This window comes from Hemiscyllium ocellatum, chromosome 6, assembly GCF_020745735.1.
Source record: "Hemiscyllium ocellatum isolate sHemOce1 chromosome 6, sHemOce1.pat.X.cur, whole genome shotgun sequence".
NCBI classification, from domain to species: Eukaryota; Metazoa; Chordata; class Chondrichthyes; order Orectolobiformes; family Hemiscylliidae; genus Hemiscyllium; species Hemiscyllium ocellatum.
In genome coordinates, this window is record NC_083406.1 from 124,487,412 (window position 1) to 124,514,780 (window position 27,369).

Genomic DNA, 27,369 nt, shown 5'->3' on the forward strand with positions numbered 1-27,369 from the left:
GGGATTGAGTGAGGGGCGTTGGTTTGGGGTTAGGATTGGGTCAGGGGTGTTGGTTCGAGTTTAGGGGATTGGATCAGGGGCATTGGTTCGCGTTTAGGGGATTGGGTCGGGGCGTTGGTTCAGGTTTAGGGAATTGGTTCAGGGGCGTTGGTTCGGGTTTAGGGGATTGGATCAGGGGCATTGGTTCGCGTTTAGGGGATTGGGTCAGGGGCGTTGGTTCAGGTTTAGGGGATTGGATCAGGGGCATTGGTTCGGGTTTAGGGGATTGGGTCAGGGCGTTGGTTCAGGTTTAGGGGATTGGGTCTAGCGTGTTGTGCAGAGGTGTTTTAGGTCAGGGTGTTTGTTGAGTTTTAGGTGTTTGGGGATTCAGTTGCCACTGAATGGCATGAAGAAGGTTGTGTTTTTGGGGTGTCCACTTTCCAACTCATTGTTTCCACTCATGTGTGCATCTTTTGCAGCTCTGTATGGTGTCCCTCAGTCTCTTCAGGACCCTGTTAACCCTCAGCTGTGAGGACATTATGCTTCAGCTTGTTCTCAGGTAACTGGCAGTGTGTGGTCATATAACATCCAGGTAGGTAGGACACTACTCTCAGCTCACACAAAGAGCTCAATACCAGGTTTAAATTATGTGGACAATTGGATAAAATATTACCTTGCATCTGGAAGGGCATGGGTTGATTTGATTGACATCTTTAAAATAATAAAGTAACTTGTAAAATTTGAAACAGGGAAACTCTATCTTACAAAAACAGATTTCCTTTCTCGCAATCCTTTCTTCACAGATGCCACCCTAACTAACAATCCTCTCTTTCATGATTGATACTAGTATTTGTAAATACTTCACTGTTCCATTTAGAATATAGAACATTCCAGTGCAGTACAGGCCCTTTGGCCCTCTATGTTGCACCAACCTGTGGAACCAGTCTGAAGGCCATCTAACCTACACTATTCCATTATCATCCATATGTTAATCCAATGACCATTCAAATGCCCTTAAAGTTAGCAAGTCTATTACTGTTGCAGGCAGAGCATTCCATGTCCCTACTATTCTCTAAGTAAAGAAACTACCTCTGACATCTATCTTATATCTATCACCCCTCAATTTAAAGCTATGTCCCCTTGTGCTAGCCATCACTATCCAAGGAAAAAAGTTCTCACTCTCTACCTATTTAATCTTCTGATTATCTTATATGTCTCAGTTAAGTCACCTCTCAACCTTCCTCTCTCTAATGAAAACAGCCTCAAGTCTTTCTGCCTTTTCTCATAAGACATTCCCTCCATACCAGGCAATATACTAGTAAATCACTTCTGAACTCTTTCCAAAGCTTCCACATCCTTCCTATAGCCAGAACTGTATACAATATTCAAAGTGCAGCCGTACCAGAGTTTTATACAGCTGCAGCATGACCTCGTGACTCCGAAACACAGTCCCTCTACCAATAAAAGCTAACACACCATTTGCCTTCTTAACAACCCTATCAACCTGGCAACTTTCAGGAACCTATGTACTTGGACACTGAGATCTCTCTGCTCATCTACACTACCAAGAATCTTACCATTAACTCAGTACTCTGTATTCCTGTTGCTCCTTCCAAAGTGAATCACCTTACACTTTTCCACATTAAACTCCATTTGCCACCTGTCAGCCCAACTCTGTAGCTTATCTATGTCCATCCGTAACCTACAACATCCTTCGGCACTACCTACAACTCTACTGACCTTAGTGTCATCTGCAAATTTATTAACCCATCCTTCTATACCCTCTTCCAGTCATTTATAAAAATGGCAAACAGCAGTTGCCCTAAAACAGATCCTTGTGGCACACCACTAGTAACTGAACTCTAGGATTAACATTTCCAATCAACCATCACCCTCTATCTTTCAGCTAGCCAATTTCTGATCCAAACTGCTCAATCATCCTCAATCCCATGCTTCCATATTTTGTGCAGTTGCCTACTGTGGAGAATCTTATCAAAAGTCTTACTGAAATCCATATACACCACCTCAGCTTCTTTACCCTCATCCACCTGTTTGGTCACCTTCGCAAAGAATTCAGTAAGGTTAGTGAAGCACAACCTACCCTTCACAAAACCATGTTGATTGTCCCTAATCAACTTATTCCTTTCTAGATGATTATAAATCCTATCTCTTATAACTTTTTCCACCACTTTATCCACAACCAAAGTAAGGCTCACTGGTCTATAATTACCAGGGTTGTCTCTACTCCCCTTCTTGAATAAGGGGACAACATTTGCAACCCTCCTGTCTTCTGGCACTATTCCTATAGGCAATGATGACATAAAGATCAAAGCCAAAGGCTCTGCAGTCTCCTCCCGAGCTTCCCAGAGAATCCTAGGATAAATCCCATCCGGCCCAGGAGACATCTATTTTCACACTTTCCAGAATTGCTAACAGCTCCTCCTTATCAACTTGAATCCCGTTTAGTCTAGTAGCCTCTACCTGCGTATTCTCCTTGACAACATTGTCTTTATCTAGTGTGAATACTGATGAGAAATATTCATTTTGTGCTTCCCCTACTTCCTCTGACTCCACGCACAACTTCCCACTACTGGTCCTAATCTTACTGCAGTAATTCTTTTATTTCTGATATACCTATAGAAAGCTTTAGGGTTTTCTTTGATCCTTTCTGCCCACAACTTCTCATGTCCCCTCCTGGCTCTTCTTAGCTCTCTCTCTTTAGGTTTATCCTGGCTAGCGTGTAACTCTCAAGCACCCTAACTGAGCCTCCACGTCTCATTCTAACATAAGCCTTCTTCCTCTTGACAAGAGATTCAACTTCCTTAGTAAACCACAACTCCCTCGCTCAACCACGTCCTACCTGCCTGACAGGCACATACCTATCAAGGACACACAGCCCACATTTCATTTGTGCCCATCCCCTATAATTTCCTTCCCCACCCTTGCATCCTAAATCTTGCCTAATTGCATCATAATCGCCTTTCTCACAGCTATAACTCCTGCCCTGGGTATATACATATCCCTGTAGTGGTTCTGTTCGCCGAGCTAGATGTTTTTGTTGCAAACGTTTCGTCCCCTGGCTAGGAGACATCATCAGTGCTCTGGAGCCTCCTGCGTAGCGCTTCTTTGATGTTTCTTCCGGCATTTATAGTGATGATTATAGCACTGATGATGTCTCCTAGCCAGGGGATGAAACGTTTGCAACAAAAACTTCCAGCTTGGCGAACAGAACCACTACAACAAGCACCCGAGCTACAAATCTTCACACAAACTTTGAACACTTACGGGCGAGAGACGCTGAGACAAGCCAGGAAATGGGAATCCTGCGCTAACCGCCTAAGCGCAACATATGAACAACTCCGGTTCCTACGTGAATGCCGAAGCACTGATGATGTCTCCTAGCCAGGGGACGAAACGTTTGCAACAAAAACTTCCAGCTCGGCAAACAGAACCACTACAACAAGCACCCGAGCTACAAATCTTTGCACAAACTTTGAATACATATCCCTTTCCATCACTAACATAAACATAACCGAATTGTGGTCACTATCACCAAAATGCTCACCTACCTCCAACTCTAACACCTGGCTGGGTTCATTACCCAGTACCAAATCTAATGTGGCATCGCACCTTGTTGGCCTGTCTATATACTATGTCACATTGGACAAAAACTGACCCATCTAAAATACTTGAATTATCGCATTTCCAGTCGATATTTGGAAAGTTAAAGACCCTCCATTTAGTGAGCCTTTACAGTGCAGGAGGCTATTCAGACCGAGTCCATGGCCCTCTCTGTAGCAATTGAGTCACTCCCATTCTATCCCATAGCCCTGCAATGCTATTTTATTAAAGTGCCTGTCCAGTTTCGTTTTCAAATTGTTCCTTGTCTCTATCTCCATCACACTTGTACAGTCATCAGCTAGCTTCAGAGCATTACCACTCGCCATGTAAATAAAATACGTCCTCACATTCCCCACTGTGGTTCTTCCCTAAAGCTTTCAGTCTTTCTTCCTTGTATTCTGAATACTTGTCCTCACCCACTATCCTGGTTTTCTTTATCTAGCTCTTATCTCAGCATCGTCTTCAGGGCATATTTTCAGTAATCGTCTGAAAATGAATCAGAAACATTGGTTCTGACAGTTTGAACCAGTATTTTTAACCTTTAGTTCATTTTGATGCAATCTTCATATTCTCTACATTTGCACTCTCTTTAATACCAGTCCCCTGTTACCCAGCAGTCCATGTCACCTTCCACCTCATCCCTACCTATACTTATTACTTTGTAAAGTTTACTCTAATTTCATCTTTTTATTTCCTTTGTATTTATAATCTTGGTATTATTAAAATGAAACATTAAATTGAAGCTTTTCATCTTGCACTCATCAGGATGGAAACACAAAGAAACAAACATTAGAGAGAGAGAGAGAGAGAGAAGGAAAGCAAAGAACTGCAGACGGAGATCTGAAATAAAGGGAGGGTAGTACAAGTTCTGCAGCATGTGCAGATCGTGCTGAATGGTTGGCCTATGGTTGACACAAAAGTGCTGACTGTCAATTTAAAATAATTGATTTCATACAAATCGGGCAAGTCGACTGATTGGTTGGGTTATTGCTATGGGCTGCCAGCATGGATTGGCTGTCTCCACAGCATTGTCCTCATTGGAAAGGTGCAATGATGAGAGGGTTATGTCATTGGATTATTAATATTTTGGGGTCAAGAGTTGGAATGCTATCATGGCGAATGGTGAAGTTTGAACTTAATGAAATCTGAAGTTAATGATGACCATGAAACCATTGCTAATTGTTGGGAACAGCTCATGTAATTCACTAATGTCCTTTAGGGAAGGAAATTGCCATCAGAGCTGGACGATGGCTCAGTGGTTAACACTGTTGCCTCAAAGTATTAGGGATCCAGGTTTGATTTCACCCCCAGGCAACTGTCTGTGTGGAGGTTGCACATTCTCCCCGTGTATGCCTTGGTTTCCTCTAGGTGTTCAGGTTCCCTCCCACAGCCTTAGGTTGTGCAAGTTAGGTGGATTGGCCATGCTAAAATTGCCCATAGTGTCCAGATTAAGTGGGTTAGCCATGGGAAATGAAGAGGTAGATACTAGGGGCTGGGTCTGATGGGATGCTCTTTGGAGCAATGGTGTGGACTTGCGCTGAATAGCCTGCTTCCATATTGTAGGGATTCTGTGATCATTACCTGGTCTGGCCTTCACGTGACCTCAGACCCACAGCAATGTGCATGACTCTTAACTCCAAGTGGGCAGTTAGCAATGGACAATAAATGTTGGCCTAGCCAGCAATGCCCACATCCCATGGATGATTTTTTTTAAAAAAGGTGAAATTTGAATTTAATTAATATCTGGAATAAAATGCTCATCTAATTGTGATTTGTAACCACCACCGGTTGTTGTAAAAACCCATCTCATCACTACTGTTCTTTTGGAAAAGACATCTGCCGTGCTTACCTGGTCTGACCTACATGTGACTCCAGACCCACAGCAATGTAGGTGAGTCTTAATAATTCTCTGGGCAGATTAGAGATGAGTGATGAATAATGGCACCCCATATCACACAAAGCACTAAAAGAAAGAAATCCTTTTGCCTAAAGGGTGGAAACACTTCTGCATCCCCAGTAGTAATTTCCAATCAGAGTCAACTACCTGGTATGAATTGGCTGGTTAACTATCAGTTAACAGTTCACGCTGTATCTCCGTGTCAACTATTGTCCATTCAATCAAAACTCTTCTCATGCTATTAAATCATTCCTTCCTCTCTAAAGTGGATTTTCTTGTCTTTCAGTCCTGATAAATGCAAAACAAAATGCCTTAACTTGATCCCTCCTTTCTACAACACTTAAATCCTTATACTGTGCTTGCTACTCTCAAACCAATCTCACTGATCCATGCCATTCCCACATTCAGATCCGACATAATCTCTCTCTGTCTTTAGGTCCAAGAATAGAAACCTTTACACGTCATAGAAATGTTGTGCGAACTATTCCCTACCTGGCACAGTTGCTAAGTGGGTCATTAAAATTTATCTAAAAACTAATTATGCTTTTTCTATTCATCTCTCCCATCTTCCTGCACATTTCCTTTACTATTTACTGCTTGCAATTTACTAACTTGGGAGTAGGCACAAAGGGCTTGAGTTACGCTTGCACTGGCAAGAAAATTAAACTACAAATCTGACCCAACCATGGCTAACATGGAAAATTAGGGATAGTATTAGTCCCAAAGAAAGGGCGTATACATTTGCCAAATAAAGCAGCAGTCTGGATTGGGAGGTGTGTAGATTTCAGCAAAGGAGGACATAAAAGCATTAGAAAATTGGACGAGGAGGTGCTGTGCCATTCAGCCTGATCACAGCTGATTGTCCACCTCAGTACCCCGTTCCCACTTTTTAACCCATATCCTTTGATCACTTTAGCTCTTAGAATTATACCTAATTCATTCTTGAAAATATTCAGTGTTTTGGACTCAACTGCTATCTGTCACAATTAATTGTCAGAACCAGGCTCTCAGTCTCAGGATACAGGGCAGGCCATCCAGTTCTGAGATGAGAAGAGGGGGGAGCCTTTAGGATTCTTTGCCACAGAAAGTGGTTAAGGCCAAAATATTGAATGCTTTCAGGAAGGAGTTTGATATAATGCACTTGGGGCTAAAGGCATCAAAGAAAGGGGGAGAGAAAGCAGGAACAGAGGACCGAGTTGGATGATCAGCCATGATCAGATTGAATAAGGGCCTACTCCTACTCCTATTTTGTAGGTTTACATGGAAATACCGGAAAGCAGAGGTTACTTTAGAAATTATAATTCAAGAAAAAAGTTAACTATTTGGACTGGTGCAGTCCCAAAGGAGCAGGGTGGGTTAACAAAATACCTGCAAAAGGAGAACCAGCCTGGATTTGTCGAGGGGAACTACCTTTCAATAATCTGATTGGGTTTTATGGTGAGGTAACAGAGAAGGTGGATGAGCCTAATGTGATTAATGTTGGGTGGAGGGCTGTCATATGGTGTTTCATAAGGTACCACGTTAAACTTGTTAAATTGAAACCCCATGGGATAAAAGGGGCAGGAGAAGCAAAGACATGAACTTCACTGAGGGGTGGGAAAGACAGTAGTTTTGAACAGTTGATTTCTGGATTGGAGGAAGATTTATGGTGCATGTCCCTGGAGTTATGTTTAGGGACACTACTATATGCAATAAACATTAATGGCACGACCTTAATATAGGGCACAATTCCAAAATTTACAGGTGACCCAAAACTCAGAGTTGGAAACAGTGAGTAGGATGATACCAGACTCCAGGGGGACAATGATGAACTGATGAAGTCCATAGGCACATGCAGATACTTTTCAACAGAGGGAAGTGTAAAATTATGCACTTTAGTGGGAAGGCAGAGTGACAATTCTAAGTGAATGATGCAAGAGCAGAAATCTGGGGGTGATTGTATACAAATCTCAAAGGGCAGGCTGGGTACACAAAGCACCTGAGAAAGTGTATGGCATCTTGAGCTTTTGTAAATAGAGCTACAGAAACATAAGTTAGGAGGTTGGCAAAACCTTCCTGCTATGGGCATCACTGGCTGGCATCTTGAAATCTCACTTACTCACTTAGCATTTATTGCCCATCCTTAATTGCCCTTGAGAAGGTGGGGGTGAGCAACATTCTTGAATTGCTGCATCCATATGTTGTAGGTTGATCCACAATGCGCTTAGGAAGGGAGTTCTGGTATTTAGACTTCGCGACACTGAAGGAACAGCTACATATTTCCAGGTCAGGATGGTGAGTGGCTTGGAGGGGAACTTGCAGGGGGTGTTGTTCCCATGTTTCTACTGCCCGTGTCCTTTACGATGGATGTGGGTTTGGTTCCGATTCTGGACAGAAACTTATCAAAACAAGCCAAGGGATTGTAAAGGGTCCAGAGGAAATTTGCTGAATGGTTCCAGAGATGAGAGACTTCCATAACATGGAGAAATTAGCATTGTTCCTGGAACAGAGAAGGCTAAGAGGAGATTTAATCAAAGTGTTTAAAATCATGAGAATGCTTGAATAAGAAGAAGTAGTTAGCAGGGTCTAAATGGTCAATAAACAGAGGGCTCAAATTCAAGATGGTTGGGAAAGGTCCTCAATGTGAGTTGAGAGAAATCTTTAATGTGCATGAGTGGTAGGGATTTGAATTGCACTGCCTGACAAGTGGATATAGTTCTCAAGTACATTTCGAGAAAGCATTAGATATATATTTGAAGGGGAAACATTTCAGGGCTGTGAGCAAGTCTAGAGAGGTGTTAGCGAGGAATTTGAATGCCCTATTAAAGAACCAGTGCAGACAAAATGTCAATCGATGCTTTAAGATTCTATGATTCTAAGTTAGAAGTTATGATCAGCTCTTTGTTGAGATTTCTAAACTCATTCAACTTCGGGTCATGCCTATGAGGGATAAACCAGAGCTTTTGAGATGTGGACAGTGTTGAGATGGTGCCAGTGGCCACACAACCCTCTGATGAAGTTTGTAGGACCAAGGAGCTGTTTGTTAGTCTCACACTTACACTCCTGCCCTCCCCATAATTTTGGCAGGTATCTAATTCCATGCAATCATGTGATGTTAAGCCAGCGGCGTGCTGTCAAGGATCAGGATTTCTATGGGAAAACAGCAGACAAGTTTCTGTCCTTAATCCCGGAATGCTGTAAACCAGAGAACTTTAGTGGTATGGAACGAGAAGAGGAGCATGCTGTCTGGTCTAAAGGTAAGTTTCCATCCCAGCAGGTAACACTGTGCACTGTGTGTGGCTGTGATTGGGCAAGTCCTGATAACACAGAAACATGGCGAGGGTAAGAGAGGTGAAAAAATGACTCCGAAGTGTAGGCATGGGTTCCTCAGGGTAGTGTCCTTGGCCCAATCAACGTCGCTTCATCAAAGACCTCGCCTCCATTTGGAATGTTCGCTGGTGATTGCGCAACGGTCAGCAGCATTTGCGTCCTCAGATACTGAAGCAATCCATTTCCAAATGCAGCAAAATCTGGACAATATCCAGGTTCAGACTGCGGCAAGTGGCAAGTAACATTTGTGCCATGCAAATGTCATGTAATGACCATCTCCAATAAGAGAGAATCTAACCACTGCCCCTTGTATTCAATAGCATTACCATCACTGAATTCTCCACTAAACATCCTGGGAGTTACTCATTAACTATATACGGAACTGGACTGGCCATTTAAATAGTGACTACCAGAGTACGTCAGAAGCTAGGAGTACTGAAGAAAGTAACTCACCTCCTCACTCCTAAAGCCTGTCCACTATCCCCTACTGCAAATGTGTTGCTGGTCAAAGCACAGCAGGCCAGGCAGCATCTCAGGAATAGAGAATTCGACGTTTCGAGCATAAGCTCTTCCACTACACACTAGTGAGGAATGTGTTGGAATAGCTTCCATTTGCCTAGTGGTTCAAAAATCTACCCAACTCAGCTTTGAACATGTTCAGTGACCTAGCCTCCACTGATCTGCACTAGAAAAGGTTAATAATGACTAGTGATCCTTTGACAAACGAACTTGCCTATCCCTTGAATGGGAATCTGCTTATTTTGAAACTCTGTCCCCAGTTTTGTCTTCCCCCTACAAGAGGAAACAAGTATGAGCTGATACAGTTTAGTAGCAAGAACATTGCGACAGTATAAACTAAAGAGCACAATTCTAAAGGGAGTGCAGATGCAGAGGGACTATCGAAACAGGCCATTTGGCCCAGAGAATGCAGTTAATAAAGCATACAATGTCCTCAACATCATTAACAGGGGCATAGAGTACAACAGCAGGGAGGTCATGGTGAACTTATATGTAACACTGGCTAGACACAATTGGAGTGTTATGGACTAGGCCAGACCACTCAAAACATTCTTAAGCAGGCAGTCCAGACCATAACTTTACAATTTGTTTTGGTAAGTGTACAGTGAAAATTACCCAGAGTAAATTAGCTAGATTGACTACCAGGTTTAAAACAGACAAAAAAATCATTCACAAAATTACACAATCAAACATGAAAAACAGAATAAAGAACCCCTACAGCACTCAATCTATTCAAACTAGAATATACACAACTGTCCCAATAAGCAAATCCCCTTTAAAACACAGTTGCGAGTTTCTGTAGTGTAGTGGTTATCGCATCCACTTAAGACGCGAAAGGTCCCCGGTTCAAAACCGTGTAGTAACAGTCTTTTTCCCCATGGCAATCTGGTCGGTTGACATGAGTGGGCACTTTTTGAACAGCACGGTGGCACAGTGGTTAGTACTGCTGCCTCATAGCGCCAGAGATCTGGGTTCAATTCCCGACTCAGGCGACCGACTGTGTGGAGTTTGCACGTTCTCCCCGTGTCTGCGTGGGTTTCCTCCGGGTGCTCCGGTTTTCTCCCACAGTCCTGATGTGCAGCTTAGGTGAATTGCCCGTTGTGTTAGGTAAATGTGTAAATGTGGGGGAATGGGTGGGTTGCGCTTCGGCGGATCGGTGTGGACTTGTTGGGCCGAAGGGCCTGTTTCTACACTGTAATCTAATCTAAACAGTACAAAAAAGGGTCAGATGCTTTCAGGTTGAAGTTAGAAGGGCAGAAGAGAGAGTTTCCTCACAGCTCACTGTTGAACTCCCAAACAGTTCTGGACCTGAGCTAAACTGCTCAGCTAGAGAGATGACCACTTCCCTTTCATTGGGTCCCTTCGAAAACATGACCACTGTGTTCTGAAGTCTCATCTTTTTACATATAAACAAAAATGGCCTCTCAATACCCTTTAATCTCTGTACCAAACCAGACTAATCAGAACTGAGAATGGTTTATTACCCCTCTGAAAAAAAACCCAAAACATAGTAACCTTGAGAAAAGGAACAATTTAACCTAAGAGTTGCCATGCGTCCGGCAAGATGAGAATAGTCTAAACACACATATACACCATACTAACTACATACATGTAAACATGCACAACCACATGCAAATTCAGGCTGCAGTACACCCACCACTGAACACCTCTGTATCTCATTCAAGTCTCGATAATGCATCGGCTATCATGTTTTTGCGACCTGCCACATGCACACTTGTCAAATTGAATAGCTGCAACAACAAGCTCCATCTAAACAGTCTGGCATTCTTGTCCTTAATTTCTCCACAAATGTCATTGGGTCAGTGTATACGATTGTCTCAGATGCATTGCTGGTAATATAAACACTGAAATGTTGTAATGCCAACACCAAGTTTGAAGTCTCTTTCTCCACCATTGAATATTTCTGTTGATGAACATTCAATTTCCTGGAAAAATACCTGATGGGTCTTTCCATCCCTTCATCATCCTCCTGCAGGAGCATCGCACCGACACCCGCATCACTGACATCAATAGCCACCTTGAAAGGCTTTGTGTAATCCAGTGTGGCTAATACTGAGACAGTGGTTAACACAGTTTTTAAGCTATCAAAAAATGCCTTTTGATAGTCCGCCGTACATTGAAACGTCTTGCCCTTTTTTAACAATTCGGTGAGTGGAGCACTGTTAAAGTTCAGCACAAACTTTCCGTAAAATCCACTCTACCTCAGGAACCATAGGACTGCTTTTCTCGACGAGTGTGGGAAATTCCCCAGTTACTTTCATTTTCACATCCCATGGGGCCAACTGTCCATGTCCAATAAGCTGGCCTACGAAGGTGACTTGGGCTTTGGCAAATTTACTTTTAGCTAGGTTTACCACCAAGCCTGCCTTCCGAAGTCAATCGAACAAGTCCAATAAATAGTGTCAATGTTCCTTCCATCACCAGGTCATCAATATACACAACGTAGTTGGGTAATCGGCAATGACCTTATTTATCAGTCTCTGAAATGTGGCTGGAGCGTTTTTCATGTCAAATGACGTGACTTTGAACTGATATAGTCAATTTGGCATTACGAAAACCAAAATTGCCTTTGCTGTGTCTGAGAGTGGTACTCGCCAATAACCTTTGAGCAAGTCCAACTTAGAAATGTAAGTTGCCTGTCCGAATTTTTTGACACAGTCCTCCAACCATGGAATTGAATCCGCATCAGTCTTTGTAACGGCATTGACTTTGCAATAGTCCACACATAACCATCTGGCTTTGGCACCATGACTATGGGTGAGCTCCAGTCACTGTAACTCACTTCGATTATGCTATCTTGGAGCATGCGCTCTATCTCCTTCTGAACCAGTGCCAACTTTACAGGGTTATGCCTATAAGGATGTTGCTTAATCGGGACAGCATATAATGTTTCTACGTCACACACAATTAGGTTAGTACTTGCCAGTTTATTTCCAATTTTCTCCCCATGTCATAGTAATAACTCTTTCAGGTCATTTCAATTTTCTTGTGGAAAGTAACTCAATAATTTATTCCAATTTTTGACAACTTCCTCGTTGTCCAATTTGATTTGAGGAATGTCCAATTCAGAATCCTCTGAACGTGGTCCTTCTATGCTGTAATCAGTAACACCTTCTCCTCTTGCTTTCCTTCCCGATCAAAATACCTTTTGAGCATATTCACATGACACACTCTGTGCGATTTCTTCTTGTCTGGAGTCCTTATCAATTTCCTCTTGATTTGGTAAGGTCCACTAAACCTGGCTTTTAAAGGCTCATCTGTTATTGGAAGTAACATCAATACCTTGTCCCCAATTGCAGAATGGTGAATTTGTGATTTCTTATCCGCTTCCTGTTTCATTATATGCTGTGATACTTTTAAATGCTGTCTAGTCAACTCTCCAGTTCTATTTAATTGTTCTCTAAAATTTGACACATCGTCCAAATGGGTGTTCTCTGAATTCTGACTTATTAATTTCTCCACATCCAATTTTATCAGTCCTCTTATTTCATGCTCAAAAATTAATTCAAATAGACTGAATTTGGCCTATTCATTTGGTGCATCTCTGATCACAAAAGTATAAACGGAACTCCCTTAACTCAATCACCTGGATAATCCTGATCATAAGCCCTCAACATGGTCTTTCGTATTTGATGCCATCTCTCTAGCACTCCCTGAGATTTCGGATGGTACACAGTAGATTTGAATTGCTTTATTCCCAAGTTATTCATAACCTCCTTGAATAGTTTGAATGTGAAGTTTGATCCTTGATCTGACTGGATCTCAATTGGTAGTCCATATCTAGTAAAACATTTAAGTAATTCTTCTACAGCCCTTTTAGCTTCGATGTTGCATAACGGGATTGCCTCTGGAAATCTAGTCGACACACCTATTATTGTTAATAAATACTTATTCCCACTTTCTGTTTGAGTTAGGGGACCTATGCAATCAACGAGTAAAAAGTGAGGTCTGCAGATGCTGGAGATCAGAGCTGAAAATGTGTTGCTGGTTAAAGCGCAGCAGGTCAGGCAGCATCCAAGGAACAGGAAATTCGACGTTTCGGGATGAAGGGCTTGTGCCTGAAACATCAAATTTCCTGTTCCTTGGATGCTGCCTGACCTGCTGTGCTTTAACCAGCAACGCATTTTCAGACCTATGCAATCAATCAAAACTTGTGAAAGGTTCCTCAAATGCTAGAATAGGTAGTAAAGGTGCAGGTTTTATTACTGCCTGTGGTTTTCCAATTAGCTTACATGTATGACACGTCTGGCAAAATTCTACTACATCTTTGTGTAGTCCAGGCCAGTAAAAATGTCTTTGTATTTTAGCCTGTGTTTTCCTCATCTCTAAATGACCTCCAAGTGATAGCTCATGCTCCACTTGCAGCACCTCCTTTCTATAGCCTACTGACAAAACAATTTGTTGAATTTCTGCCCATTTCTCATTTTCTTGACTATATGATGGTCTCCATTTGATCATTAAGACGTCATTTGTTAAGTAATAACACACAGGGATGCATTCACTCTCCTCTGTAAATGCCCTTTGATATAACTGTTTTAAGTTCTTGTCTTTCTGCTGTAATTCAATCAACTTAGCAGAGCTAAAGAAACTTGCATGTTTACCTATTTGCCCCTTCTCTGTTCCACTTATCTGATCGAAGAAAGTTTGTGATAAAGCTATGCCAGCTTCCTTTTCTGTGCCTGTTGATCTCTCCTGCTTCAACTTGTGCCTCTGAGATCACACAATCAGGAAGAATTCCTGGATAAACATTTTCCGTGTCTTCAGTTGCCTGCGTCTCCACTGGCTTTTCAACTAGAGTAGGCAGCATGCCTACCACTGAATCACCAAATCATTTACAAGGACAAATTGTATTTCTGAAGCTGAGAGTTTGTCCAGTACTCCGACCACAAATTCTCCACTCTTCTCTGGACTCTATAGCCTTGCTTTATATAATTGAGCACTTTTTGTCTCACCATGAGTTCCTGTTACCAGTACCTTTTCTGGCAATTGTCCCTCAGGAGTACATAACTCATCATCCTTCAGATTGAGAGGATCCTGTGTCCCTTAATTTTGTAACTTCTTTACCTGCTACTCCTGGCCTATGTGAATAAACTTTACCCTTGCATGTATATTTTTTAAGCAGATCTGGCACTTCCTCCTTAATTTCTGATCATCTTGTACGCTCTGAGGCAGTTGTCTAACTTCCCTTGTGCTTTTTGTTACTAGTCCAACAAAACTATGAGGCTTGTTTGGTTTTCCTACATTCTGGCTTTCTCCTAGCCCACCAACACTCTGATTTTGTGTGGCCCACTATCACAATGAAAACCCCGGAGCTTTTTAATTGTTTTGTCCCCCTCCATGGTTTCTTTTGCACCCTGCGGTAAGTTCTCCTTATGATCTTCACTGAGATCTACCTTTCCATTTCCAAGTGAGGATTTCTCTTTGCTCCAATTTCTATCCCTCGTGGACTGAAATTGATTCTGGAAGCCAAACTTATAGACCAGCTCATAAATGTCAGCCACTTCAGCTGGTAACCTTGCTGTTTTAACTCTCTGCTCTTCCACAGGATTGCGCACTGCTTCAGGCAGAAGTCGAAAATAATAACCTCTCTAAAGGCATCATAGGTTTGCTCAAGTTTTAAAGCTCTTATCTATTTATCGAAATTATACTTTTATCCTTTCAAACTCAATATCAGTTTGACCAGGCTCCCTCTTTAGATTCTTGAAATGTGTCTTTGGCTTCTGGTACAAGTTCATCTGCATTTAAAATGGCTTTTTTTCACCTCCTCACCCTCCCCAGATCCCTTTTCTGACAGTGATGCGAATACCTCATTCACCCTACCTACAGGTTTCGTTTGGATTAATAAAACCCACATTGCCGCTGGCCACTGCATTTGTTTAGCCACCTTTTCAAATGAGATGAAGAAGGCTTCCACATCCTTCTCATCAAATTTAGGCAATTCTTGTACATACTTAATCAGTTTCTCACTAGGTTTCTGACTACCAGGGACTTGCTTATCCTCACTAAGCCTATCCTCTGTCTTTATCTCCAGCCTTTTAAGCTGAATTTCCTTTTTGAGTGTTAGTTTATGAAGTTCAAAAGCTCTCTTTTTCTTTCTCTGCTCACTCTTTTCCCCTCTCTTCTGCTGCTCTCTTTCTCTATGTTCTGCTGCTCTTTTTTCCTCTTTTCTGCTTCTAATTGTAACTCAAACTGTTTCATTTCTGCTGCCCTTTCCTTATCTCCCACCTCAAACTCAAGTTGCTTCATTTGCAATTGAATTCTTGCCATCTCTATAGATTCTGATGGTTTCTCCAGCAAGTTTAAATGCTGGGATACTGCTGTAATTATCTCTCCTTTCCTCACAGAAGCAGGCAGCTCCAATTCCAGCTTCTCTGCTAATTCCTGCAGCTTGATCTTATTCACTTTTTGCAAAACTTTTCCAAAGTCACCACATCCACTTCCAGAAAACGTCTGGCAGCTGAAAGAGCCGTTACTATCCCAAGCTTTGTTTACCCAACCAAACCAACAGCTGAAATAAAGATGATAGCACTTACCACTCACTGGTTAAGATCCCACAAAAAGCCTCCAATCTGCCATGGACTCAGCCAGACTACTCAAGACATTCTTAAGCAGGCAGCCCAGACCATAACTTTGCAATTTGTTTCGGTAAGTGTACAGTGAAAATTACCCGAATTATGTTAGCGAGGTTGACTACCAGGTTTAAAACAGACAAAAAATGTATTCACAAAATTACACAATCAAACATGAAGAACAGAATAAAGAACCCCTACAGAACTCAGTCTACCCAAACTTGACTTAAGTATGCTGTTCCGAATATACACAACGGTTCCAATATGCAAACCCCCTTTTGAAACACAGTACAAAAAAGGGTCAGATGCTTTCAGGTTGAAGTTAGAAGGGCAGAAGAGAGAGTTTCCTCACAGCTCACTGTTGAACTCCCAACCAGTTCTGGACTGAATTGAATGACTCAGCTAGAAAGCTGACCACTCCTTTTTCATTATGACCTTTGAAAATATGACCACTTTAGCCAGAAGTGTCATCTGTTTACATATAATCAAAAAGGCTTCTCAATGCCCTTTAATCTCTGTACTAAATCAGACTAATCAGAGCTGAGAGCGGTTTTTTACCCCTCTGACAAAAACCAAGGACATAGTAACCTTGAAAAAAGAAACAACTTTTTTAAAAAAAAGAAACCAGCTTTGTGACAGGCGCACTATGTGAAGTTTCCACAGTCCCAGAGAATGATAGGGCTGTCTCTCTCATTTGGGAGCGATGATTGATGGTGTTTTAACCAAAGAGTTATCATACATCTGGCAGGGGGGTGGTCAAACAGGCAAGACCTTCATGATAACCTCAACCCGCATGAGAATTGAACCCTTGCTATTGCAATCATTCTGCATTGCAAACCAGTCATCCAGCTAACTGATGCCTGTTATGTACAGTTCGAACTGCCATGCTTTAGAAAGGATGTAAATGTAATGTAAAAAGAGCAGAAGAGTTTTCTGAGAATGGTTCCAGGGACTACACATTTCAGCTGCGAAGAAAAGTTGGTGAAGTTGGGACTGCTCTCCTTGTAAAATGGAAAGCAAGTACAGATTTGAAAGAGGTTTTCAATATCATGAAGGGCATGGACAGAGTAGACCAGGAGAAATTGTTCCTCGTAAAAGGGTCAAGAACAAGAGGGCACAAATTTAAAGTGATTTGCAAAATAAGTAAATGTACTGTAAGAAAATTGCTATTTTACATATTGAATGGCTCATATATGATATTAAAATCTATCTCCCTGCTCTGGAATTCCATGTCTATATTCATAAAGGAATCGGGATAATATTTGCTTTATTAACCACTCTCTCCACCTGAATTAATTTTTGTACATTTACACCCAGGTTTGTTTGCTCCTGTGCTCTCTTTAGAGTAGGACATACACAAAAACATAGGCCCTTTGACCCCTCAAACCATACATCCGGCAAGGGGAAGAGGTTAAGCAGGCAAGACCTTCATGATAACTTCAACCCGCATGAGAATTGAACCCCCGCTATCGCAATCATTTTGCATTGCGAACCAGCCATCCAGCTGACACCTGACTGTTATGTACAGTTCGAACTGCCATGCTTACAACATCCACTTTACAGCATGGCTATCTAATTACTCCAATTCCTCCTACTCCCTCTTTTACCCCTTTGCTTATCAAGTACCTTTGTTTTATATTGTGTCTAAATATTTTTCCCACCAAAATGTGTTACCTTACACTTCTCTGCATTAAACCTCATCAGCCACCTCGCTGACCATTCCAGCAAATTTTCAATGTTCTTTTGAACTACTGCCCTGTATTTTCACAAGTTACAATGCTTTGAAATATCAAAATCGATGCTCGTTTATCATCTGACAATAGCAATGTAACTCAGATGAACACAGTAAAAATCACACAACACCAGGCTAAAGTCCAACAGGTTTGATTGGAAGCACTAGCTTTCGGAGCGCCGCTCCTACATCAGGTGGTTGTCACCTGATGAACACAAACATCAATGAAACAAAAAGCTGGTAACTGGTAAAAAGGTAAGCAAAGGGTTGCATTGCAGCTTTCCACCAACAGAAGCTCAATATGATTCATGTTTTGAAATCCCTGCAATAAATTGCATTGGCCACAAGATGGAGAAGGAGCCTTCCCCTCAGTCACTCTCTCAGGGAGTAATGATTTGGAGGAGCCAGTGTTACATTAGATTCCTTACAGTGTGGAAACAGGCACTTCGGCCCAACCAGTCCACACCGAACCTCCGAAGAGTAACCCACCCAGACCCATTTCCCTCTGACTAATGCACCTAGCACTATAGGCAATTTAGCATGGCCAATTCACCTGACCTACACATCTTTGGATTGTGGGAGGAAACCGGAACACCCGGAGGAAACCCAGGCGGACACGGGGAGAATGTGCAAACTCCACACAGACAGTCATCCAAGGCTGGATTTGAACCAGGGACCCTGGTGCTGTGAGGCAGCAGTGCTAACCACTGAGCCACTGTGTCGCCCCTAATCCGTATTGGATTGTGGTGTACAAAGTTAAAAATCTCACAACACCAGGTTATAGTCCAACACCTGATGAAGGAGCAGCACTCCAAAAGCTAGTGCTTCCAAATAAAACTGTTGGCCTATAACATGATTTGGAGATGCCGATGTTGGACTGGGCTGTACAAGGTTAAAAATCACACAACACCAGGTTATAGTCTAACAGGTTTAATTGGAAGCACACTAGCTTTCGGAGCGCCGCTCCTTCATCAGGTGGTTGTGGAGGACACAACTGTAAGACACAGAATTTATAGCAAAAAATTACAGCGTGATGTAACTGAAACTATACATTGAAAAATACCTTGATTGTCTGTTGAGTTTTTCATCTGTTCGAATACCATGGTGTTGTGTCATTTTTAATCTCTGGGAGTAGGCACTCATCATTCCATAAGTTTGACTTCGTTATCACAGGGGATTCTGAGATCCATCAGGTATCAATCTCAAAACTTCAGAGCTTCTTCATCAACGCCACATTCTCTATGCCTGGATAGTAAAGTCTTTTTCATGCATGAAGTGGTTAGGTTTGGGAATGCTGCTTTTATAGTGTGGTGGAGGCTGATTCAGTCAAGACTTTCAAGTGGGAAGTTGATGGTTATTTGAAAAGAAAAATGTGCAACATTATAGAGAGAAGGTGAGATAATGACATGAGGTGAGATTCTCATTTGGAGATTTGATGCAGACCAAATAGGCCTCTATCTACACTGCATCGAATCACAGGATAAGGTGTATCATTAACAAGGCCAGCACTGATTGTACTTTTAAGGTGAATTGTCTTCTTGAACCATGTGCTGTAAGTAGGCGCACAATGCCCTTTGGGAGGCAATTCCAGGATCTTGACCCACAGTGAAGGAATGGCGATATATTTGCAAGTCTGGCTAGTGAGTGGCTTGGAAAAGAATTTGTAGGGGGTGGTGTTCCTATGTATCTGCTTCCCTTGCCCTAGATAGAAGTGGTCATAATCTGGAAGGTGCTGTCTGAGCAGCCTTGATGAATTCCTGCAGTGCATCTTGTAGATAGTACACATTGCAACTACTGAGCATAGGTGATGGAGGGAGTAGATGCTTGTGGATACAGTGCCAGTCAAGCAGTCGTCTTCTTCCTGGGTGGTGTTAAGTTTAATGAGTGATGTTGGAGAAATGTTAACTACATGCCATTGAGGGAGTGCAGCAGAGGTTCACTAGGCTGATAGCTGGGATAGCAGGAGGAGAGGTTGGTTTGACTGGGCTTGTTTTCACTAGAATTTAGAAGAATGGGAGGGGATCTAGATTCGTGTAGCGCAGAAAAGGCCCTTGGGCCCATTGAGTCTGCACCCACATAACTACCACTAAAAGTGCGCTAATCCTAATTTCCTATACTTGTCTCATACCCTTGAATGTTCTTTATTTGAAATGCTCATTTAAATACTTCCTAAAGGTTGTAAGGTTTCCAGCCACCACCACCTTCCCAGTCAATGCATTCCAGATTCCCACCACCCACTTAGTGCAATGGTTTTTCCCAAATCCCCTCGGAATCTCCTGATTCTTAACCTAAAACTGCACCATCTCATAATTGACCCCTCAACCACGGGGAACAGCTGCTCCCTACTCACCCATACCCTTCATTATCTAATACACCTCAATCATGTTCCCCCCTCAGTCTTTGCTCTAAAGAAAACAATCCAAGTCTATCTAATCTCTCCTTATAGCTCAGTCTCTCCATCCCAGGCAACATCCGGGCAAACCTCCTCTGTACCCACCCCCACTGCTAACAAATCCTTCCTGTAATGAGGTGACCAGAACTTCACACAGTATTCCAGCTGTGGCCTGACCAATGCTCTGTACAATTCCAAAATTACCTCTTTGTCTTAAACATTATGCCACAATTGATGAAAGAAAGCATCCCATATGCCTTCACTAAGGGCTCTATGAGTAATTACCCCCAAGAATAATTCCTCTAAGCTACCCAGTGTCCTGCCATTGAGGAAGTACTCCCTCCTCTTTTGGGGTTTTCCAAAGTGCATTACCTCACACTTATCAGGGTTAAATACCATCCGCCACTGGTCTGCCCTTTAGACCAACCATCAATATCTTCCTGTAACCTCCAACCATCTTCTTTGTTATTAACCACTCTACCATTCATGGTGTTGTCTGCAAATTTGCTTTACATTACTCCATTTTCATCAATTTCATTATTTAGAACATAGAACATTACAGCACAGGACAGGCCCTTCAGCCCTCAATGTTATGCTGACCCGTGGAACCAATCTGAAGCCCATCCACCCTACAGTATTCCATTTTCATCCATTTATTTATCCAGTGACCATTTAAATGCCCTTAAAGTTGGGGTGTCTATTACTGTTGCAGGCTGTGCGTTCCACACCCCTACTACTCTCTGAGTAAAGACACTACCTCTGCATCTGCCCTATATCTATCACCCCTCAATTTAAAGCTATGTCCCCTCATGCTAGTTATCACCATTCAAGGAAAAAGGTTCTGTCAATCCTATCTAGCCTTCTGATTATCTTATGTGTGTCAATTAAGTCACCTCTTAACCTTCTTCTCTCTAACGAAAACAGCGTCAAGTCCCTCAGCCTTTTCTCATAATACCTTCCCTCCAGATCCGGCAACATCCTCATAAATCTCCTCTGAACCCTTTCCAAAGCTTCCAAATTCTTCCTATAATGCAGTGACCAGAACTGTACGCAATACTCCAAGTGCGGCCACACCAGAGTTTTGTACAGCTGCAGTATGACATCATGGTTCCGAAACTCAATCCCTCTACCAATAAAAGCTAACACAACGTATGCCATCTTAACAACCCTATCAACCTGGGTGACAACTTTCAGGGATCTATGTACATGGACACCAAGGTTCACCTACACTATCAAGAATCTCACCATTAGCCCAGTACTCTGCATTTCTGTTACTCCTTCCAAACTGAATTGCTTTAAACTTTTCCACATTAAACTCCATTTACCACATCTCAGCCCAGCTCTGCAGCTTATCTATGTCCCTCTGTAACCTGTAACATCCTTCAGCACTGTCCACAATTCCACCGACCTTAGAGTCATCCGCAAATTTACCAACCCAACCTTTAAATAATAATGGTCCCAGCACTGATCCTTGTGGTACACCACTAAACACCAGCCTCCAGTTATTCAAACAGCTTTCTACCACTACCCTTTCTGTCCTATTACTAAGACAGTTGCTTATCCATCTTGCCAAGTTTCCCACAATTCCATGTGCTTTAACTTTCTCAATCAGTCTCCCATGTGGGACCTTGTCAAAAATATTTGCTAAAATCCAAATATATCAACACAGCTTCCCTGATCACATTTTCAAAAAAAAACTAATACATTTATTAGGCATGATCTCCCTCTGACAAAGCTATGCTGACCATCCCTAGTTCGGCCAAGCCTTTCCAAGTTGGAATAAATTCGCTCCTGCAGTTTTTTCTTGTAGTTTACCTACAATGTCCTGAGACCCACCCATCTGTAATTTCCTGGTTCATTTCTAACACCCTTCTTGAAAAATCTTTTACATTTTAAAGGCTTCAATGAGTGTGGGGAGAAAATGGGAAATATAACATTGAGATAGAAGATCAGCCATGATCATATTGAATGGCAGAGCAGGCTTGAATGCCTCATTCCTGATGAAGGGCTTTTGCCCAATACATCGATTCTCCTGCTCTTCAGATGCTGCCTGATCTGCTGTGCTTTCCAGCACCACACTATCAATTCTAAACTCCAGCATCTGCAGTCCTTTCGCCTTGAAGGGTTGAGTAGCCTACTCCTCTCAGTTTCTATGGAGCTGCACCCATCCTGGCAAGTGAAGATTATTCCACCATACTCCCGACTTGCGCCTTGTAAATGGTGGACAGGCTTTGGGTAGTCAAGAGGTGAGTTACTTGCTGCAGTATTCCTAGCCTCTGACCTGCTCTTGTAGCGACTAGGTTTATTTAGCAAATCCAGTTGAGTTTTTGGTCAATGGTAACCCCCCCCCCCGCAGGATATTGATAATAAGGCACTCAGTCCACGTATCAGACCTGTGAAGTCCAGCAGCCAGAATTAATTAGTCTGAGGGCTGACACATTCCCAGTGACACCCACATCCCAAAGAACACATTTTTAAAAACCACTGTCAGTTGAATGTTTATGGAAGTACTGAGGTTGTGAAAAGTGCTTTGGATGAATGAGTTTCCCTTTGCTTTCATTCCACTGATACTGTATGTTCACTTAGACACGGGTGTTGTTGCTGGGTATAGGTGACACTGGAAACACTGTATATCGTGGCTTCCCTGGCCTTTCTGTGCTCACTATCTTCCTGTTCGTTTGCAGCTCACGGAAGTCCGAGTGTCGACACCTCGACTGTGACTGCTGCAGTGCCCAAGCCCTCGACACCTGCTCGCATAGCGCTGTTCATGAGGCAGCAGAGCACAGGCTCTGATGCAATCAACCCACCTCGATCGCCAGGAGGAACTGAATCCCCTAGCTGCAGTCCTGCCCACAACAACTGGGAGGACGTGTCAGAATTGGACTCTAACTACTTGGAATACTTGCGAGATGCTCGCCGTCACATTGACCAATGCGTCAAGGCCTGTGGGAAGTGGTCAGCACCATATGATGGGCAGGAGCCAGATCCTCGTATGGTCCAGCCCATTCCGTTTGATGCCAATGCCATCAACCCACACATGGACCATTTTGGTTCAGAACAGCAGAGAGATAGTCTCCATCATCAAAATCAAACCCAACTCAGCCCAGACACTGCTGCCAAGAGTGATGGACTGGAAAATGGTGACTGGGATGTGAAGTACAACAAACAGAACATGACCATCACTCCTCAGAGTAAGAAACGCAGCCTGCAGAGGGAGGCAGGGCCAATGAGCCCTAAGCTCCAGCTTTCTACCTCCTCCTCCTCTGCCAAGCATGCTGAACGAGGCAGGAGTGAGCTGTGGATAGCTGGAGACCAGACTGATAGTAAGTATGCCAGATCCATGTTGAATGGGTCTCATGAGAAATATGTTGGCACGAAACTGCCCGGAACCTCAGAACGCAACGAAAGCTGCCTAATGGTCAAGAAGGTTCGGAGAGATAAGCCTGAGGGAAACTATGGGGACTGGAAAGGAAAAGTGGCGCAAAAAACTCTAAGGAACGATGCTACCCAACTGCAGGGGTCAGGTGTTGTGGAAGGGTTACTAGAACACAGAGTGGTGCCCGAGAGTAAAGCTGAAGGCTCCTCCGTCAGTCAGCAGTCCCTCACAGACTCCGAGTCCATCGACAGTCTAATAGATGTGCTACTTGACCAAGCACCAGCGGAGGCCAATGGCCAAGGGCTCAATGTGGAGAAGTTCACAGAGGAGCTGAGGGAGATGGAGGCTCGGATGGGAGACCGGTGTCACGCAGAGGAGAGGGCGAGAGGTGGAGGGGACCTGCAGTCTGAGGAAGAAGAGGAAGAGGAGGGGGAGGCAGATGAAGACACTGAGAGACACTCCGTACATTATAACGACTGGCCAGGAGCCTCTGGGAAGCTGACTTCAGTGAGACCTGACCCCCAGATAATGATCAACCTTGAGCGAATTGGACAGCCACAGAGTCAACCTTTCACAGGTAGGAGCACCGAAAACAGGCTGGTTCTGTCTGTCCATGATAAATCCCTGGCTCAGGCCATTGAAGGATTGTGGCAACCCAGGCAGACTGGCTGCAGGAAAAGAGGCTGCTGTTTCAGCCAAGCAGTGTGAGGAATTAAAAATAATGAGCAGATTGTCAGGGGAGAAAGATACATTTTCCAGAAAATTCTTTAGCCCATGGTAGGTCAGTGAAATTTGTTGTTTTTTTTAATATCTTAATTCATGAGTTGTGGGTGTCACTGGCTGGGCCCAGCATTTATTGCACGGTCCCGAGTTGCCCCTTGAGAAGGTGGTGGTGAACTGCTGTAGACAGAGCAACAATGCCCTTAGGGAGGGAATTCCAGGATTTTAACCAAGAGCCACTGAAGAAATGGCGATGTATTTCCAAGGAGAAAATGAGGACTGCAGATGCTGGAGATCAGAGCTGAAAAATGTGTTGCTGGAAAAGCGCAGCAGGTCAGGCAGCATCCAAGGAGCAGGAGAATCGACGTTTCGGGCATGAGCCCTTCTTCAGGAATGAGGAAAGTGTGCCAAGCAGGCTAAGATAAAAGGTAGGGAGGAGGGACTTGGGGGAGGGGCGTTGGAAATGCGATAGGTGGAAGGAGGTTACGGTGAGGGTGATAGGCCAGAGTGGGGGTGGGGGCTGATAGGTCAGGAAGAAGATTGCAGGTTAGGAAGGTGGTGCTGAGTTCGAGGGTTGGGACTGAGACAAGGTGGGGGGAGGGGAAATGAGGAAACTGGAGAAGTCTGAGTTCTGTATTTCCAAGTCAGGATAAGGAATAGCTTGGAGGGGAACTTGCAGAGCATGGTGTTCCCATGTATCTGCTGCCCATGTCCTTCGAGATGAAAGTGGTTGTGGGTTTTGACCCATGCGCCCAGAACATTAACTGGGTTTGTAGATTCTGGATTAGTGGTGCTGGAAGAGCACAGCAGTTCAGGCAGCATCCAAGGAGCAGCGAAATCGACATTTCGGGTAAAAGCCCTTCATCAAGAATAAAGGCAGAGAGCCTGAAGCGTGGAGAGATAAGCTAGAGGAGGGTGGGGGTGGGACAAAGTAGCATAGAGTACAATGGGTGAGTGGGGGAGGGGATGAAGGTGATAGGTCAGGGAGGAGAGGGTGGAGTGGATAGGTGGAAAAGGAGATAGGTAGGTAGGACAAGTCCGGACAAGTCATGGGTTCAGTGCTGAGCTGGAAGTTTGGAACTAGGGTGAGGTGGGGGAAGGGGAAATGAGGAAACTGTTGAAGTCCACATTGATGCTCTGGAGTTGAAGTGTTCCGAGGCGAAAGATGAGGCGTTCTTCCTCCTGGCGTCTGGTGGTGAGGGAGCGGTGGTGAAGGAGGCCCAGGACCTCCATGTCCTTGGCAGAGTGGGAGGGGGAGTTGAAATGTTGGGCCATGGGGCGGTGTAGTTGATTGGTGCGGGTGTCCCGGAAATGTTCCCTAAAGCGCTCTGCTAGGGGGCGCCCAGTCTCCCCAATGTAGAGGAGACCGCATCAGGAGCAACGGATACAATAAATGATATTAGTGGATATGCAGATAAAACTTTGATGGATGTGGAAGGCTCCTTTAGGGCCTTGGATAGAGACGAGGGAGGAGGTGTAGGCACAGGTTTTACAGTTCCTGCAGTGGCAGGGGAAGGTGCCAGGATGGGAGGGTGGGTTGTGGGGGGGGGGGGGCGTAGACCTGACTAGGTAGTCACGGAGGGAACGGTCTTTGTGGAAGGCTGAAAGGGATGGGGAGGGAAATATATCCCTGGTGGTAGGGTCTTTTTGGAGGTGGCGGAAATGTCGGTGGATGATTTGGTTTATGCGAAAGTTGGTAGGGTGGAAGGTGAGCACCGGGGCATTCTGTCCTTGTTATGGTTGGAGGTGTGGGGTCTGAGGGCGGAGGTGCGGGATGTGGACGAGATGCGTTGGAGGGCATCTTTAACCACCTGGGAAGGGAAGGAGGCCATCTGGTGTGTTCTGTGGTGGAACTAGTCCTCCTGGGAGCAGATACAGGGGAGGAATTGGGAGTATGGGATGGCATTTTTGCAAGAGGTAAGGTGGGTTTCTAGATTGCCAATCTATTGATGTTACCACAATGCCAGCACTGCTCCTCTGTTTATTCCCCTGGGCACCTAGTGAAGATGCCTCCCCCTACCTTCTTCAGGTCCTGGTGCAGGCCCCCTTTTCCCTGACACACTGCATCAAGAACTGGACAGTCATTGGGATCCTGCAGCACAGGAGGACACAATTCAGCCCAGCATGTGTTGCTTACATTGGAATGTACAAACAAGGAGCAGAAGTCAGCCATTCAGCCCCTCTAACCTGCTCTGCATTCTATAAGATCATGGCTGATTTGATTGTAATCTCAAACCCACATTCCAAACTACCTCCTGACATCTTCTCACCTTCAAGCTTAGCAAGAATCTATCTGTCTCTGCCTTAAAATTCAAATTCAGATTAAATTTTATTTGAATATGGTTTTGTTGTCATGTGTATTCAGGAACAGGGATACAGGCATATAATGAGAAGTGTACAAAATCATCATTCTCCATCACCATCTTAGGTACAGAGGTACCTAGGGGCAAAATCTTAGGTAGAAAGTATCTGTCATAATGTACTTTTGTACCAGTAGATTTGTGTCGGTTTAGGGTGTTGAGAACTTTAGAGCTAAGATGGAGTTGAAATAGAAATTAACCATGATTTAATTGGGTGGTACAGGTTCGAGGGGCTGAATGGCGGTGTCCTGCGCCTCTGCCAGTTCTTAGGTTAAACTGCCCAGAGCGTAGGTTAGCACAAAAACCATGCATCATGCTGAGTGAATTCTGAAACCTTCTGTTATATCTCATCCCAGAACTACACCAGCATGAAAGAATCTTCATTCTCACCCTGATGACCTGGTTGCTCCCCCCGCCGCCCCCCCCCCCCCCCCCCCCACCCCACAAAGCCCCTGCGCAGGTCAGTACATGCCAAATCAGTGTGTGTATCTTTTGATGTGAAAGACTATCCTGTGTGTGGCCCAAGCACAGGCTCCATCTCTCTGTCTACTACTCCCATTCTCACTTTCTTTAACTCCTCTTATCCTTTATCTTTCCCTGTTTTGACCCTGTGAGAACTGGTTAATTAAGAATGCCTCGCACATTCACTCACCTCACACTCTCTCCCTGCATGTCTCCCTTTCAGTTTCTGCTGTTAGTTGTTCAGGTATTTCTGTCATTGAACTCCACTCCTCAAGAGTTTCATATCTCAGCTGGTGAATTCTGAGGAGTTAGGTCTTAAGTATTGATTGTGCTGTCTTCCTCTATTTCTGTACTGTCTGTATCTATTATGCTCATCTCTCTTCCCTCTTATTCTCTGTTTTTTTTATGCATA

At 43.7% G+C, this 27,369-nt stretch overlaps 1 protein-coding gene across 1 annotated transcript in view; it reads left to right on the plus strand.

Moving 5' to 3' along the window:
• The window catches only part of fhip1b (FHF complex subunit HOOK interacting protein 1B), a 62,565-nt gene that overhangs the window by 26,323 nt on the left and 8,873 nt on the right, over positions 1-27,369 (plus strand). Inside the window, exons 6-8 of the mRNA XM_060826395.1 lie at positions 459-538; positions 8,564-8,733; positions 22,724-23,992. Coding sequence (XP_060682378.1) covers positions 459-538; positions 8,564-8,733; positions 22,724-23,992 — 1,519 coding nt within the window. The remainder of the gene's footprint in view (positions 1-458; positions 539-8,563; positions 8,734-22,723; positions 23,993-27,369) is intronic.